General features: G+C 45.7%; 1 protein-coding gene across 1 annotated transcript in view; it reads left to right on the top strand.

Moving 5' to 3' along the window:
- The window catches only part of CPVL (carboxypeptidase vitellogenic like), a 196,919-nt gene that overhangs the window by 60,858 nt on the left and 121,072 nt on the right, over positions 1-14,989 (top strand). Inside the window, exon 7 of the mRNA XM_044678865.1 lies at positions 7,174-7,240. Coding sequence (XP_044534800.1) covers positions 7,174-7,240 — 67 coding nt within the window. The remainder of the gene's footprint in view (positions 1-7,173; positions 7,241-14,989) is intronic.

The following is a 14,989-nucleotide window of genomic DNA, read 5'->3' as shown; positions in this document are numbered from 1 at the left end:
GATGTGTAGATGAGAGTGTCTGTGTATGATGTGGGATGGATGTACATATATGTGTGAATACATGGTGTATATAACTGAGTGTGAGAAGGTGTGTCGTGTGTGGGTGTATATGGGGAACATGTATAAGTGGAGGTGCGTGTGCATGGTGTAAAGGTGGGGCACCAGGGATGTTAAACTATAACCTAAGTGGCTTGTGGGCACACACTGGGTCGCAGGAGAGGCAGGACCGACCAGGACAGGGAGGCCAGGCTCGCTGCTTTATCAGACACAGGAATGGCAGTTGGGCCAGCGGTCGCCCAGCTCACCCAGGCCAGGCTCCAGGGAACCAGCAGGCAAAGGTAAAGTTCATACAGTTTAATTGAGGGTAACTAAATAAAGGATGGGAGGGGGGCGTCTGCACTAGAAAACCGAAGGGGCGAACCACAGGCCAGGGGAGGACTTGACTTCTCTGATCTAAGTGGCCCAAGCCAGGCAGCGCCCAAAGGAGCAGTCAGTCCTGGAGTCACTGGGGGGCTGCTTCAGACCCGGTTCCAGCCAGGCTTGGCCAGCACAGCTCCAGGGCCTGAGGGCGGCTTTGGGGCTCACGGTTAGCCAAGGATGGTCTCGGGATGCCAAGAGCCAGGGTGGTCCAAGGTACCCAGGTAGGGAGTGAGCTTGCCGTGCTGCCCACCAGATCCCAAACCCCTTCCCCACTTGGAGCAGCTCTGCAGGTCTTGTCCACTTGCTGGAAGCCTCCCCTCTCAGCCTCCAGGGAGTCTGGAGGCAGGTTTCCCTAACTCTGAGATCTTCCAGGGTTAGCAACAGTTATGTCCAACCACTATGGAGTCTCTCCCAGAGCACAAGCCCCTTCCTGCTCCTTCATTCCATCTTGGAACCCTCCAGCCCTTCCTGCTAAGTCCAACACTAACACCAAATAAATTGCTAAATAACCCTCACAACAATGTGAATATGTGTGAGAATACATGTGAGTGTATGAACCGGTGTGCAAGTGTCTCTCTGAATGTGTGCCCTACGTACGCCATGTCTGTATAGTATATGCATGTGTGTGAGCATGTTCTCCATCTATCCAGACGGGGGTTGGAGGCAGGTGCCTGCCTGGAGGAGGCGTCCTCAGTTGGAGCCTCCCTCCGGTGGAAGTCACCTTTCTCTACCTGAAAAGTCCCCCTGGCGCATGCGTGTTTGATGGCCAAGCTGGTCCCAGAGGGGAGGCGGGGTGGGCGCCGGCCTCTCCTCTCGGCAGCTCTGCGGAGCTGCTGCCGTCCCCCCGCACCTCCCTCTTTTAGCTCTTCCTTACCAGGTTCAAACTCCTGGGTAGGAGGGGGGGACGAGGCGGCCCAAAGAGGAGCCCGGATCGTTAGTTTAGAACAACGCCCGGGTCCGGCCAATCACGCTGAAAGCACGAAGCATTGACGAGGCACCTACCTCGTGTGAGGCGCCGGGCCAGATGCTGGCATTCAAGGAGATCCCACGGCCGGTCCTGGCCGTCCCGGGGCCTCGGTTCTGCCAGGGGTCCGGGGAGCAACATCGAAGCGGAGACGTGATGGGCAGAGGGCGTGGAGGCTCCGCCTCGGCGCTGAGAAGCTCTGGGTCCAAACCTGGCCTCTGGCCCATGCCAGTGGTGACCACCTGGGAGACCCCAACACAAGCCAGAGCCGGGCTTTGGGAGACAGATCGTGCTGTCCTGCCTTGCTTCTACTCAGATGTTCAGGGAGCTCAGCAGACCTGGGCATCCAAAGATCAGAATTTCTAAACTTTCTGTAAAAGGCACTTTCCAGTATTCCCTGATGGGACCAAGTTTGATCTCTTTGCTTATTTAAGACTTTTTTTCTTCAGAGGGCTTTTGCCATTGTTGTAGCTTGGAATAGTTGAGAACAGGCTCTGTTGCTGTGTTTTCTCTATGCGGTTGTGGTATCTTTGGTGGGCTTATGTGATTTTAGAGGTCATCTTTTCCAATCTCCTTATTTTACAGATGAAGGCACTGAATGCAAAAAAAGTAAAGTAATGACCCCAGGAGTAGCGGCGTGAGAATTTGAACTCAGGTCTCTCGACTCCTTATATTTTGTCTAATACAACCAAATAGAACCAAAATTTGTCCTTGAAATCTTCTCAGCTTGGTAGAACCTGCTAGATTTCAGGCTTCCTAAGTCTAGCCTTCAAGGACTCAAAGTCATGTTGAAATATTAGAATGGGACTTGGTTAGTGGGGGGAGGGGGGGTGGAGAAACCCTTTTCTGATCATTTGGAAAATCAAATTCAAAAATCAAGAATCTCAGAGGTTTGTCTGGAAACCTTCCTGGAATTCAAAGAATACTGAAAATATAATAAAGAAAACTTAGATCCAAGTTCTAACCTAGCTTCCTGCTACCTGTGTGTCCTTGGGCAAATCCCTTCATTTTTCTTGGCCTCAGATTCCTACTCCTAAATCAGGGAGGGGATGGACTGAAGGACCTCTAAAGGCCCTCCCAGCTCTGCATCCTAGAGCTCCCCATTTGGAAGCCAACCAGGTCGGTGGGGTCCAGTAGAGACAGTCTTGATCTGGAGTCAGAAAAACTCTCCTCCTTTCTTCTACCCCTTCTTCCTCCTCATTCTTCCCTTCCTCTCCTTATTCTCCCCTTCCTTTTTAACCACTCTTTCCCTCTCTTTCTTCTCCTCCTTTCTTCTACCCCTTCTTCCTCCTCATTCTTCTCTTCCTTTCCTTATTCTCCCCTTCCTCCTTAACTACTCTTTCCCTCTCTTTCTTCTCCTCCTTTCTTCTACCCCTTCTTCCTCCTCATTCTTCTCTTCCTCTCCTTATTCTCCCCTTCCTCCTTAACTACTCTTTCCCTCTCTTTCTTCTCCTCCTTTCTTCTACCCCTTCTTCCTCCTCATTCTTCTCTTCCTCTCCTTATTCTCCCCTTCCTTTTTAACCACTCTTTCCCTCTCTTTCTTCTCCTCCTTTCTTCTACCCCTTCTTCCTCCTCATTCTTCTCTTCCTCTCCTTATTCTCCCCTTCCTCCTTAACTACTCTTTCCCTCTCTTTCTTCTCCTCCTTTCTTCTTTCCTCCGTCTCTCCTCTTCTCCTTCTTTTCCGAAGGGCATGGCTGTCTCCTCCCGCCCCACGACAGCTCTCACATGGAGAAGCCCAGCTCTTCCACTGACCTTGGGAAAATGATTTCACTTCTTCTGAGCCTCAGTTTCTTCTTCCATAAAACAAGGGGGTTGGACTAGATGACTTTCGAATTTCCTTCCAGTTCTTTCTCTACATCCCTCCCTGAATCTAATCATATTAATCCAGTGAAACATTTTGTCGGCTTGGCAAAGGTACGTTATTTGATGTTTCATTTTTCCATTCTCCAAGCCCTTGACCCCATAAAACCCTTTATGATGCTTTTCCAAGGGCAAGGAGGGCAGACTGCCATAACTTTCTCCATTTTCTACCCTGTTGTTATAGTGACATCAAGAGCGTAATTACCGTCTCCAGTCAGTTCATCCAATAAAGCCGATGGCCTTAGAAGAACAGAATTTTCATGCTGGGAGGGACCCTGGAGACCATCCAGTAGAAGCGCTCAAGTCAGATTCTTGGAGGAAACAGTCCATAAACTGACAAAGCGAGCTCTGGTGGGATTTCGTATATTAAATCTGCCTCTGCCTCCCAGCCAACAGGAAAATAGAGAGGAACAGTAGTGATTAGCTTTGGGGCGAGAGGGGGAAGCCTTATTTCTATCTCCAACAGGCGGTTTACAAAACTTAATGGCTCCAGGCTCCACCAGGACAATAAATAAAGACGAATGCCAACACACTCCACAGTCTGAGTGTGAGGGGAGACAGAGTCGCCTCAGGTGGGGTGTAGAGAAGACCTTTTGGACCATGGGATGGGGGTCATTGCAGGGGTCCAGCTCGCCTCTGGGTGCCCTCTGACCTTTCACCTTCCGGAGGTTCTGAAGCAGCTACCTGGCTTTCATCTCGGTGGGAAGGTCCCCATCACTTCTTGAACCACAGCGTGTAGCGAGATCTGAAGCCCCCTCTTGTTTCTCTCTCTTTAGAGAAGGGAAAAAAGCAAAGTCAACTCCAAAGCCCCCGATTCTCTCATTTTTAGAGTCACAGAGTTTCAGCAGATTGTTTTTTCCTTCTGTCTTAATTCATGTGTTTAGAGTCAGCCGGATTCTTGTCCTTCAGAGCCCACCTTTCTGTTGTTATTTTGGTGTTATTTCTTGCCTGACCCCATTTTTTTCCTCTCCTACTTCTAGCCACCTTTTGGGCGATCGGGGCAGTGGCTCTTGCTGTTTATTCTGGTCTGTGTGGTTTGGGAAAGTCATTTTCTCTTTGGAGGCCTTTTGACCCAGGTTGAGGAGCCCTGAGTTGGGAGGTCCCAGAATCCTCCACTGAAAGGGTCTTCACAGGCTCAGCTCACCCAATAGATCCAACCAGCCGTCATCCAGCCTCTCCGTGGAGGCTGCAAAGGAGAGCAAACCCAGCATCCATCTCCCCAGGCAGCCTGTTCTGCTTTGGGTCGGCTCTGTTTTTCTCTCACCAACCTTCAATTTGTGTCTTTGCCATTTCTGGGCATTCAGTGCTCCTGGCTTTGATCTTTGAAAAGAAACAAAACAAGTCTAATTAATCCCTCTTCTGCACAAATCTAAATATTTCCAGTCAGCTAATGTCCCGTTTCCTTTTCCCAGCCCCCATCAGGTCTTCCCTTTTCCAGGCTAAGCAATCCTAGTTTTTTCAGACAATAATAACAACAACAATAATAGTAGTAGTAAAAGCCAGCACTGCAAGTATTGTAAATGTTCTACATCTGTTACCTCAGCTGTTCTTCATAAGGCATTGACTCAGAAACTCAGGGTCAGTGGGTTTTACTCCCAGCGTGGTGTGATTTTAGGCAGATGACTTCCCCTTGGGAGAGCTCAATTTCCTTATCTGTAAAAATGAGGGATTTGGGAGGCAGCTGGGTAGCTCAGTGGATTGAGAGCCAGGCGTAGAGACAGGAGGTTCTAGGTTCGAATCTGACCTCAGCCACTTCCCAGCTGTGTGACCCTGGGCAAGTCACTTGACCCCCATTGCCTACCCTTATCACTCTTCTGCCTTGGAGCCAATACACAGTATTGACTCTGAGACAGAAGGTAAAGGTTTAAAAAAATAAATAAATAAAATGAGGGATTTGGCCCAAATGGCCTCCAGCGCTGAAGCTCCTGAGGACCGTTTCCTTCCATCTCCATTTGGGGCTCTGAGCTGGCCTTGCCTCAGACTCTAGCTGCTCCCCAGTCTTTCCCCAGAAGTTTGCCTTCATGGTCTGTTTCTAGAATCCGGAGGATCTGTTGAATGTGTGTCTCCATCAGGAGAGACGTCGACGACTTCTCCATCCTTCCCGCACTTCCAGACTAAGGGTGTAATTAGGTTTCCAGAGCACTTGGCGTTCTCTCTGTAAAAATGGATACAGTCACCTCCTCTTTTCCCTCTTCCCAAGGGGCCAGAACACTTAGCTGGTGGTTCTAGAGTGTGTCCTGGTAGACAAAGCATTTTGCATCTGTGATCTTTTTTTTTAAACACTTAACTTCTGTCTCAGAATCAGTACTAAGTATTGGTTTCAAGGCAGAAGAGTGATAAGGGCTAGGCAAGGGGGCTTAAGAGACTTGTCCAAGGTCACCCAGGTGTCAGAGGCCACATTTGAACCCAGAACCTTCTGACTTCCAGGCTTGTCTCTATCCACTGAGCCACCAAGCCGCCCTCAGGGATCTCATTTGGTTCTTACAACAACCCTTGAGTTAGATGGTATTATTCACATTTTAGACATGAAGAAACTTTCAGGAAGATTAGGTGACTGTGTCCACGGTCCCATGAGTGTGCCTCTGAGGCAGGATTGGAAGCTGGAACTCTTTGGAATCCGAGCCCAGTTTCTCCATTTTGGGGAAGACGGAGTACGGTTTGTACTGTGTACCTCGTATCTTCCTCTCAGCTGTTAGTGGCCCCTCGGACCTCATGACCAGGCCACAGAGGAGCCTTCAAGGGTCAGTTTTCACTGCCGTGTCCTGTCTAAGACATGAGTTGCTTCAGATGTTCATTCTTGCCCAACCCACGGTTCATTTTGATTTGCTTTGCATACACGCTGTGTTGAATTCTCTCTGTGAAAGCTCTGTCCTCTAGTTTTATTTTTGAAGTAACCCTTACCTTTTGGCTTAGTATCAGTTCTAGGACACAAGAGTGGCAAGGGCTAGGCATTTGGGGGTAAGGGACTTGCCCAGGGTCACACAGGTAGAAAGTATCTGAGGCCACATTTGAACCCACGATCTATCTCCAGACCCAGCACTTCATCCACTGAGCCACCTAGCTGCCTCCTAGGCATACAGAGGTTAAATGACTTGCCCAATACCACACAGCTAGGACGTGTTTGAGGCTAGATTTGAACCCAGAACCTCCAACCTCTAGCCTTGACTGTTAATGCAGTGAGTCACCTAGTTGCCCCTGTCCTCTACTTTTGGCCATATGATGGGAAGATCCTTTCCCCTGTGCTTCTGTTTAACAGAAATCTGCCCTCTATTTTGTCCAATCTCCTATTAGTTTAGCCTGGCACAAGGTACTTGGACCCTTGTTGATTGATTAATATGTTTAATCATGTTCATGGCTCGCCTGAAATTGACAATCTGCTTGTCCCTTTCCTGTGAAACCAGCCGACCAGGAAGCGTTTATTGAACAGTCACTGCAGCTCTCAGGGGGCTGCGGGGAACCGTCTCTTATTGGCTCCGTTCAATATATTTGTGGAATTGGCTTTGTTTGTTCCAGCACAGAACTGATTACATTGGCCATCTGGGGCTTTGGAAACAGGACTTAGCCAGGCAAGGTCCTTGCCTTCAATTTCCTCCGGGCAGTCTCACACTTGACTTGTTTTCACCAAGACAGATCCAAGTTTTACCTGCTGGGTTCACGGGTTCCTACTTAGTTTAAATGGGCTTCTGCTAAGAAATTGCCTTGTATTTACTTTGTGTGCATTTTTATATCCGTATGTGAGCATCTTGTTTCCCCTGATAGAATGGTAGTACTTTGAACCCAGAGCCTGTTTCAATTTTTTTTTTCTTTAAAGCTCCAGTGCCTGGCATTCAGCAGGTGCCTACTAAATGCTTGTAGGTTGATGGGTTGTTTGTCTGTTTAATTTTATTTTGGCCCCAATTTATCATGATTATTTTCCCTTTTCCTGCAGTGCCCTCACTCAGTTTTTCCAGCTGTTTCCAGAGTACAGGAAGAATGATTTCTATGCCACTGGAGAGGTGAGTGCAAATTTTGCTTTCTCAGGAGGATCAGATACTATCTAGACTGAAGTCAGTCTTTGTAACATTTGATGTGCTCCAGAAAAAGATTAGGGGGCCATCAGAAGATGACACCCTGATGGATCGAGAGCTGGAAGGAGCTTTAGAAGCTATAGAGGCCAACCCCATCATTTACAGGTGGGGAAACTGAGGTCCAGGGGCATCAAAGTCACACAGCTCATAAGCATCGGGGGTGAGATCTGATCCACACTGACTTCTGAAATGGAAACTCGAGGAAGGGAGGCTTCCTCCTGACCAGGAGAGATGAGGGAGGGAGCAAGACTGGAGTCTCTAGTGGGGGCTCAGACTTCTCCTATTAGCAGGCTCCTTGGCAGGCTCTCCTTCCACAATGACATGCTGATTATTGAGGAGCTAATTAACCAGCTCATGGATAATTCAGGCTAGGATCAATTCATTCTCATCCTGCTTTCTGCTTCACTTTGAGCTCTGCCAGAGACAGGAATGAAGAGGACTAGCTCTGGGGTGCCCAGAAAGAAATTACTTACCTCTCTCAGCCTCAGTTTCCTTACCTGTTAAATTGATGTGGTTGGACTCAGTGGCTCAGATTCTTGCTAGCTGTGTGACTTTGGGCAAATCACTTAACTGCTGGCCTCAGTTTCCTCATCTGTAAAATGAACTGGAGAAGGAAATGACAAGCCACTCCAGTATCTTTGCCTAGAAAACCCCAAATAGAGTAAAAAAAAAAAAAAACCCTAGACTTAAACATTAATTAGCTGCGTGACCCGGGGCAAGCCACTTAATCTTGTCAGCCTCAGTTTCCTCATCTATAAAATTAACTGGAGGAAGAAATTGGCAAACTACTCCAGTATCTCTGCCAAGAAAATCCCAAATAGGGTCAGGGAGAGTCAGACATGACTGAAAATAACTGGACAACAAAGGACTCAGTGACTTCTAAGGGTCTTTCTAGGAACCAGTCTGTAATCTGTGGGGATATATATATAGTAACAACATAATATAACATGACATAAAATAATAGTGCTCAAGAGAAATAATATTTATAAAGTGTCCACCACAGTGCCTGGCACATAGCAGGAGTCCAAAAATGTGCCTGGTAGGTAAATGCTTACCAAATATTTGTTCACTCCCCACCACGATAGCAAGAATTTATAGAGGGCTTTAAAATCTGCCAAGTGCTTTACAAATCTTAACTTGTTCGATCCTGATCACAACCTCAGGAGGTGGGTGCTATTATGATCATCATTTTACAATTGTGGAAACTGAGGCAGAAAGATTAATTGACTTGTCCAGGATCACATAGCTAGTAGGTATCTGAAGCAGAATTTGAACTCAGGTCTTCCTACTTCGAAGTGGGATATTCTATCTACTATGTCACCTAATTGCCTATTAAGCTTCATAAACCCTTACTGAATGGAACTGAAGGAGGCAGCAGTTTGGGAAGGTATCCTTTGCCTCTTACATATGGATTTAGATACATTTGGGGAATTATCTGGGTTTCAGTGGTCCATGTTTCCTGAATGTCCATTTACTACGGCTGTTAGAGAAAATCGGCAAAGGTTTTGTAATCACGCCACAATATTACAAAGTCGACCCGGCTTGTCACAACTCCTGGGACGTGCTGGAGGCAACAACCCATTCGGGCACTCTGCCTCACCTAGTGGCGAGATCACTTGGGATGACAGCTTGATGCAGCAACCAGTGTGGACCTGGGTGCTCTCTCTGCCGGGGTCCATCCACCCAGCCTAAGGGTAATCGGCTTCTCGCAAGATTCCCTGCCTTGCAAATAACACGGACAAGTTATGAATGAGACTGTTTGACTTTCCCAAGCCAAGTCTTGGACAGAGATTTTGGCACATCTATTCTCTTTCTGCATGGTGGTTTTATGCATGTAATTCCGTCCCGTGTGTGGAAAAGAATCTTTTATTAAAATTTTTTTTTTTTACATTTTCCACTGCCAAGATTAATACTCGCAAAGAACCCTATGCCTTCAAAGTGACATCTTAAGCTGAGTTCACCTTTGGGAGGGTGGGGGGAACTGGATTATTTTCTCCTTTCTAGACTAACATTGTTTTCATGAAAAAAAAGTAAGTGTTAGACATTTACATTTGGTGAATTAAATTTTTTTATCATTTTCCAATGAATAACATCATCAACAAATATTAATTTGTTAATTAATTAAATTAATCTCTTCTTCTAAATGAAAAAGGAGAAAAACAACACCCTGGTAACAAATTTGTGTAATCAAGCAAAACAAATTTCTGTGCTGGTTATGGCAATAAATACATCTTATTTCATACCTTGAGTTCACCAGCTCTCTGTCAGGAGATAGTTAATAGTCTTTATCTTTAGTGGAATTGTAATTGGTCAGTGTATTGATCAGAATTCCTAAGTCTTTCAAAGTTATTTGTTATTATAATACTATTGTACCAGTATACATTTTTCTCCTGGCCCTTCTCAATTTACTTTGCATCAGTTCATATAAATCTTCCCAAGTTTCTCTGAAATCTTCTCATTTATCATTTCTTATATAACAATCATTTCCATTACATAGCCAAATGATGGGTGTCTACTTAGTTTTAAGTGATAGAATTCCTTCCTTCCTTCCTTCCTTCCTTCCTTCCTTCCTTCCTTCCTTCCTTCCTTCCTTCCTTCCTTCCCTGCAGTTGGGTTGTCACTTACCCAGTATCACAGAGCCAGGAAGTATCTGAGGCTAAATTTGAATCCATGTCCTTCTGATTGTGGTCTATCCATTGAGCCACCTAGCTGCCCCAGTAGGATTCTTTTTTAAAAGTTATGGAGCTCTGACACTAATCATCAGTCATCTTTCCCTTGGCATCCAACTGGGGAATGAGTTTAGGGGAAGGAAGTTCAGCCAGGACACACAGATAGGCAGTTCCTGCCTGAACTGACTTTTTAAGGACTCAAAGGAAAATAATCCCTGAATTCCCAAAGAACGTGGACCTCTGTGAATCCCCTACAATTCAGGAAGAAGGACTGAGGAGCCCAACTCCAAAGATGCCCCTGATCAGATCATTGGGTCTCTTGGTCTGCACTCTCAGGATAGTCTTTGTTCACTCCTAGAGTAGGCATAGAGGAGGGTCTGCTAATGGTACTCCAGCTGTTGCTCTCCAAAATACCTAGCTAGATGTTGTTTGGGGCAGAAGCAAAATGGGCACCCTACTGAGTCCCATTTGGGAGGCAGTGGGGGCTAGTGGAAAAAAACATTCAGGTTGTACTAGTAATTCTGGCTCTGCCCCTTATTACCCTTGATTTTGGACAAATCACTTAATTGAATTCAAGACCACAAAGTGCCCACTTTGTGAAAAGAAAACTGCCAACCCAAAGACCTGAAATGAAACACCTCCTGGCCTCAAGGAGATTACATTCTGCTACAAGGGAAGAGGGGCACAATACATGCTTGAGAAAGTCAATATTTTTTGATGAAAAATTATTTCAGGAGTAAAGGAAGGCAAACTCTTTGGATTTCAGATATGAGTTATTTGGGCACTCTCTGAACTTTTTTTAAAAGTTCATCCCATAACCTAAGCACTCTGATCTCCAACCCAGGAGTTGGAGGTCTTTTTACTCTGCTGCAGAAAGTGCCCACCTGCCCCTTCTCCCATTATCTCTACTCCACTCTGTATTATAATTCAGAAAGAGAAGCAACCAATTCTCAGGCATTTATTGTTCTCAGATAATTGTGTTCTCAGATCATCTGTTATCTCCCATCAAACTACTGTTCTCATGTCCCTCGCCTGTCCTCTTTGGGGTTTTCTATGCAACTGCCGCTCTTAGGATGCCACGGTCGGAGTAAGTTTTGTAGAAAAGGAGCCATCGTTGCATCATCTGCTGATGGAGGGGTTTGAGTCTTCATTCCTGAGGAGTGGTAGTAAAACTTACTCTCTGTGTAGCCCTGGGAAAGTCCCTGTGAGCCTGGTTTTTCAGCTGTAAAATGAAGGGAATGGTGCAGAGCAGAGGTGTCAGGCTCAAACAGAAACAGCTGCATTTGACACAGAAAACCACAAATTAACATCATGTAGGTTGTATTATATTTTAATTTTTTTTAAACATTTCCAAATTACGTTTAAATCTGTTTGGGCTGCACTCATTTTGAAGATTTAATCTTCCATGTAGCTTTATTCTTTTTTCTTGATGTTTCAAATTATATTTTATTTTTTCCCAATTATATGTAAAAACTATTTTTAACATTTTTTAAAATGGGAAGTTCCAGATTCTCTCCCTCCCTCCTTTCCTTCCTTCGTCACTTAGATAGCAGTGAGGTTGTGCCGGAGGCTGCGTTCATTTTGTGGGTACTTTGGGTTTGACACGTCTGGTATAGATGATCTTTAGGGTCCCTCCTAACCGTATTCCTCTCAATAGAGTGGGGGTAGACTGCAGAGGAGGAAACCTGCATGCTCTGTCCCATTTGGTGATGTTTGTTTTGCTTAACTGTCTTTGCCAGAAGAGTTAGTTCTCTGGAAGAAGACTGGGGGTTCTTGGGAGGTAACAGTGATGTTAACCCAAAAAATGAAGGGCTCACACTAGATGTTATCAAAGGTCCTTGCAAAGATGTTCCCTTGCTTTTAATGTCACCAGCTAGAAAGGGGCAATGAACAGGGGCCCCGTCTCAGTGTGTGCCATTGTACTCTTGGTCTGGGCATCTTTCAACAATTCCGGAGCCCAAAGAGGGGTCTTTCTGGCAAACCATCCGCATCAACTAGGAGATAAGGAGAAAACTCCATCTCTGCAGAACTGTTTAATAAAAAGGAAAAACAAACCAGAAGAAAAAGCCAAACCTCCATCGGCTCCCTGTGCTTGCCTGGCCAGTGGAGATGCTCAGAGCCAGAATTTATTAGCGTCTGCTTTCAAGCTGTTCAGAGGAGAATGAGTAAACATCTTTGCCTCCTTTCCATCTCCCCTTCCTGCTGCCCCAAATACCAACTGGAATGAATTTTCTCTAAAGAGAGACAAATGTGGCTGGTAAATCACCCCTCCTCCAGGCAGGAAAACCGACTTCAAAAAGGGAAACAAGCTGCATTTAATTCCCATCATTAACTTGCTTTAAAAGTGTGATCCACTCTGAGCCAGTCACTGGACTGGCTGTTGGAGCTCATGAGGCAGAAATGGGGGGGGGGGGAGATCTTGGCACTGATATGAGCCTGGCCAGGCCACAGGGTAGCAGGGAGGTGATGGGCAGAAGAGAGGAGACCCCCTGAGTCCCTGATTTGGGGCTTTTTGAATAGTTAGGGGCAGGGCAGGGCAGGGCACATCCCCGAGGGATGGGGAGGGATTCGGCTCCTCCTGGCAGGACTTGTAATTAAGTCTGGGTGCGTCCTTCTGGTCCACAAGGCGACAAATACTCTTTACAAGCAATTTTGCAGCCAGTACACTTGTGGACCATAAAAGACCAAACTTTTCACTCATTTCAGACACTGATTTTATTTGGGTCCTCGGCCTCTTAAAGCCACCCTCAATCAACTCATCATAACAATAATAACTGTATTACTAAGATAATGAACATTTCTATAGTGCTTTAAGGTTTGCAGAGTGCTTTACATGGATTATCTTACTTGAGCCTCACTACGGCTCTGGGAGGCAGCCACTATTATTATCTTGATCTTATAAAAAACTGGATTCCAGAGAATTTTATTTTATTTTTTAGCTACAGAGAATTTAACTTGCTCCCAATTGCACAGCTAGTAAGTGTCCGAGGCCAAATTCGAACTCGGGGAGGTGTGTCTTCCTGACTCCAGAGCCAGTACTTTTGCTGCTCTACCACTCAGCTCCCTCTCCCTCATAATAGACAAAACTTTGGGGGCTTCTCCATTTAAAATCCTCCATCCATCAACCAATCCGTCTGTTAATAAGCATTTATTAAGTGGCAGAAGGTGCCATCATTCTCTCCGTCACCCAAGTCACTACGTAGGTGTCATCCTTGACTCGTCCCTCTCTCTAATGACCTGTATGATGAAAATTATCTCAAGAGACTGATTTTGCAGTAAGGAGAGAAGTTTATTGATTAATTACATCAGATCGAGTGGTCAGGTCTGCAGTATAACTGATAAAGTGGCCCTGGTCTCCATGGCTCTCTCCTGACTAGGGATGGCCTGAACTGGGTCAGGCGGCCTAATAAATAGATTTTTAGGGGGTAGCTAAAGTGGGTGGCTCAGTAGATTGAGAGACAGACCCAGAGACGGGAGGTTCTGGGTTCAAATCTGGTCTCAGATACTTCCTAACTGTGTGACCCTGGGTAAGTCACTTGACCCCCATTGCCTAGCCCTTACCACTCTTCTGCCTTGGAACCAACACACAGCATTGATTCTAAGACAGAAGGTAAGGGTTTAAAAAAATAAATAAGATTAAATTAAATAAATAAAAATTTTAGGAACTCAGTATTCAGCCCCTCCCTTGAACATCCCAAGACATCTTCAGTTGGTGATAGCTAATTAAGAGATGGTTCCTCAACCTATTTGCCCCTCTCCATCCCCACAGATATGCAGAAAAAGAACCTTTGTTCCCTTCATTTATTAACCAAATTCTGTTTAAAAGGAAGACCTTTTCTGGGATTCCCAAAGACCAGAAAATGTAAAAAGCAGCAACCTGGGTGGTATCTCCGTCCCTGTTCCCAGACCCAGGAACACACAGTAATTCTCCTTAATATATAGAAATTAATGTAGCATCTGCAAAGACATTCTCACAGACCCACATCCAATCCGGTGCCTAGTCCTGTCAATGTTACCTTTGGATCGTCTCTCCTATACTCTCCTCTCCTGCTTCCCCCAGCTTGGTCCAGATCCTCATCACCTCCTGCCCAGGCTTTTGCAGTAGGCTGCTGGTGAGGCACTTGCTTCAATGCTCTCCCCAACTCTAGTCCATCTTCCCCTCAGCTATCAAATGGGCCCAGTTGGTGCCTATTCAGCAAATTCTAGCAGCTCCCCATTACCTGAGGGATCAAGTGTAAAAGCTCTTCATAACCTGGTCCTTTCCTGCCTTGCCAGTCTTCTTTGATTTTGCTTCCTGCTCTGTAATCCACTGACACTGGCCTCCTTGCTATTCTTCTATTCTTCTTATTAAATATTTATCGACCGACTCTCTTCAAGACTTTAGGGTACCGTGTGAGTAGCAGTTAGCCTCCTTAAACATTGCCTGGAGTAAATTGCTGTGTCTTTGTAAAGTGGCTTGGAGAGAGCGTACCCCAGTGGATTTCTAAATGTGAGGGGAAAAGGTATTGAGGTTCAAGCATTATAAAGGCTATTAAATTTCACTTCGGTTCTTCAATGGAGCCAGGATCTAATTCACTGATGTGAGTCCTTGGTCCATTGGTGAAGACTGTAAGCCACCGGCACCTTCTTGTCCTACGTGTTTCATGTCTGTAATATCTCATAACTCTTCTCTAAAGGACCTAGCCAATGAGAGGCGTTCCAATTGGTTTCCCCCCATTCCATACCCTCAGCCCACATCCTCCTTTCTTTGTTCAATGTCCCATTTCTCTTATGGCAGACCTCATGCCATTTCTTGTACACAAATCACCACTGACCAATCACTATCACCTGCAGGTTGCTACAACTCGAGTCTTGGCCATCTTTGGTTCATCTGCAATTTTGATTCTTTGGGGTCTGATAGGTCATCACTGAGAATGTATCACTTTAAAAAAATGATTGCTCTCTTTTGTTTTTACATTGCCACCATTTCCTATATCATTCTTCTTATAATAGAATAAATTTCATTTGT

Source organism: Gracilinanus agilis, chromosome 5, assembly GCF_016433145.1.
Source record: "Gracilinanus agilis isolate LMUSP501 chromosome 5, AgileGrace, whole genome shotgun sequence".
Classification (NCBI taxonomy): domain Eukaryota; kingdom Metazoa; phylum Chordata; class Mammalia; order Didelphimorphia; family Didelphidae; genus Gracilinanus; species Gracilinanus agilis.
This window is presented reverse-complemented; position numbering and strand designations above follow the sequence as displayed.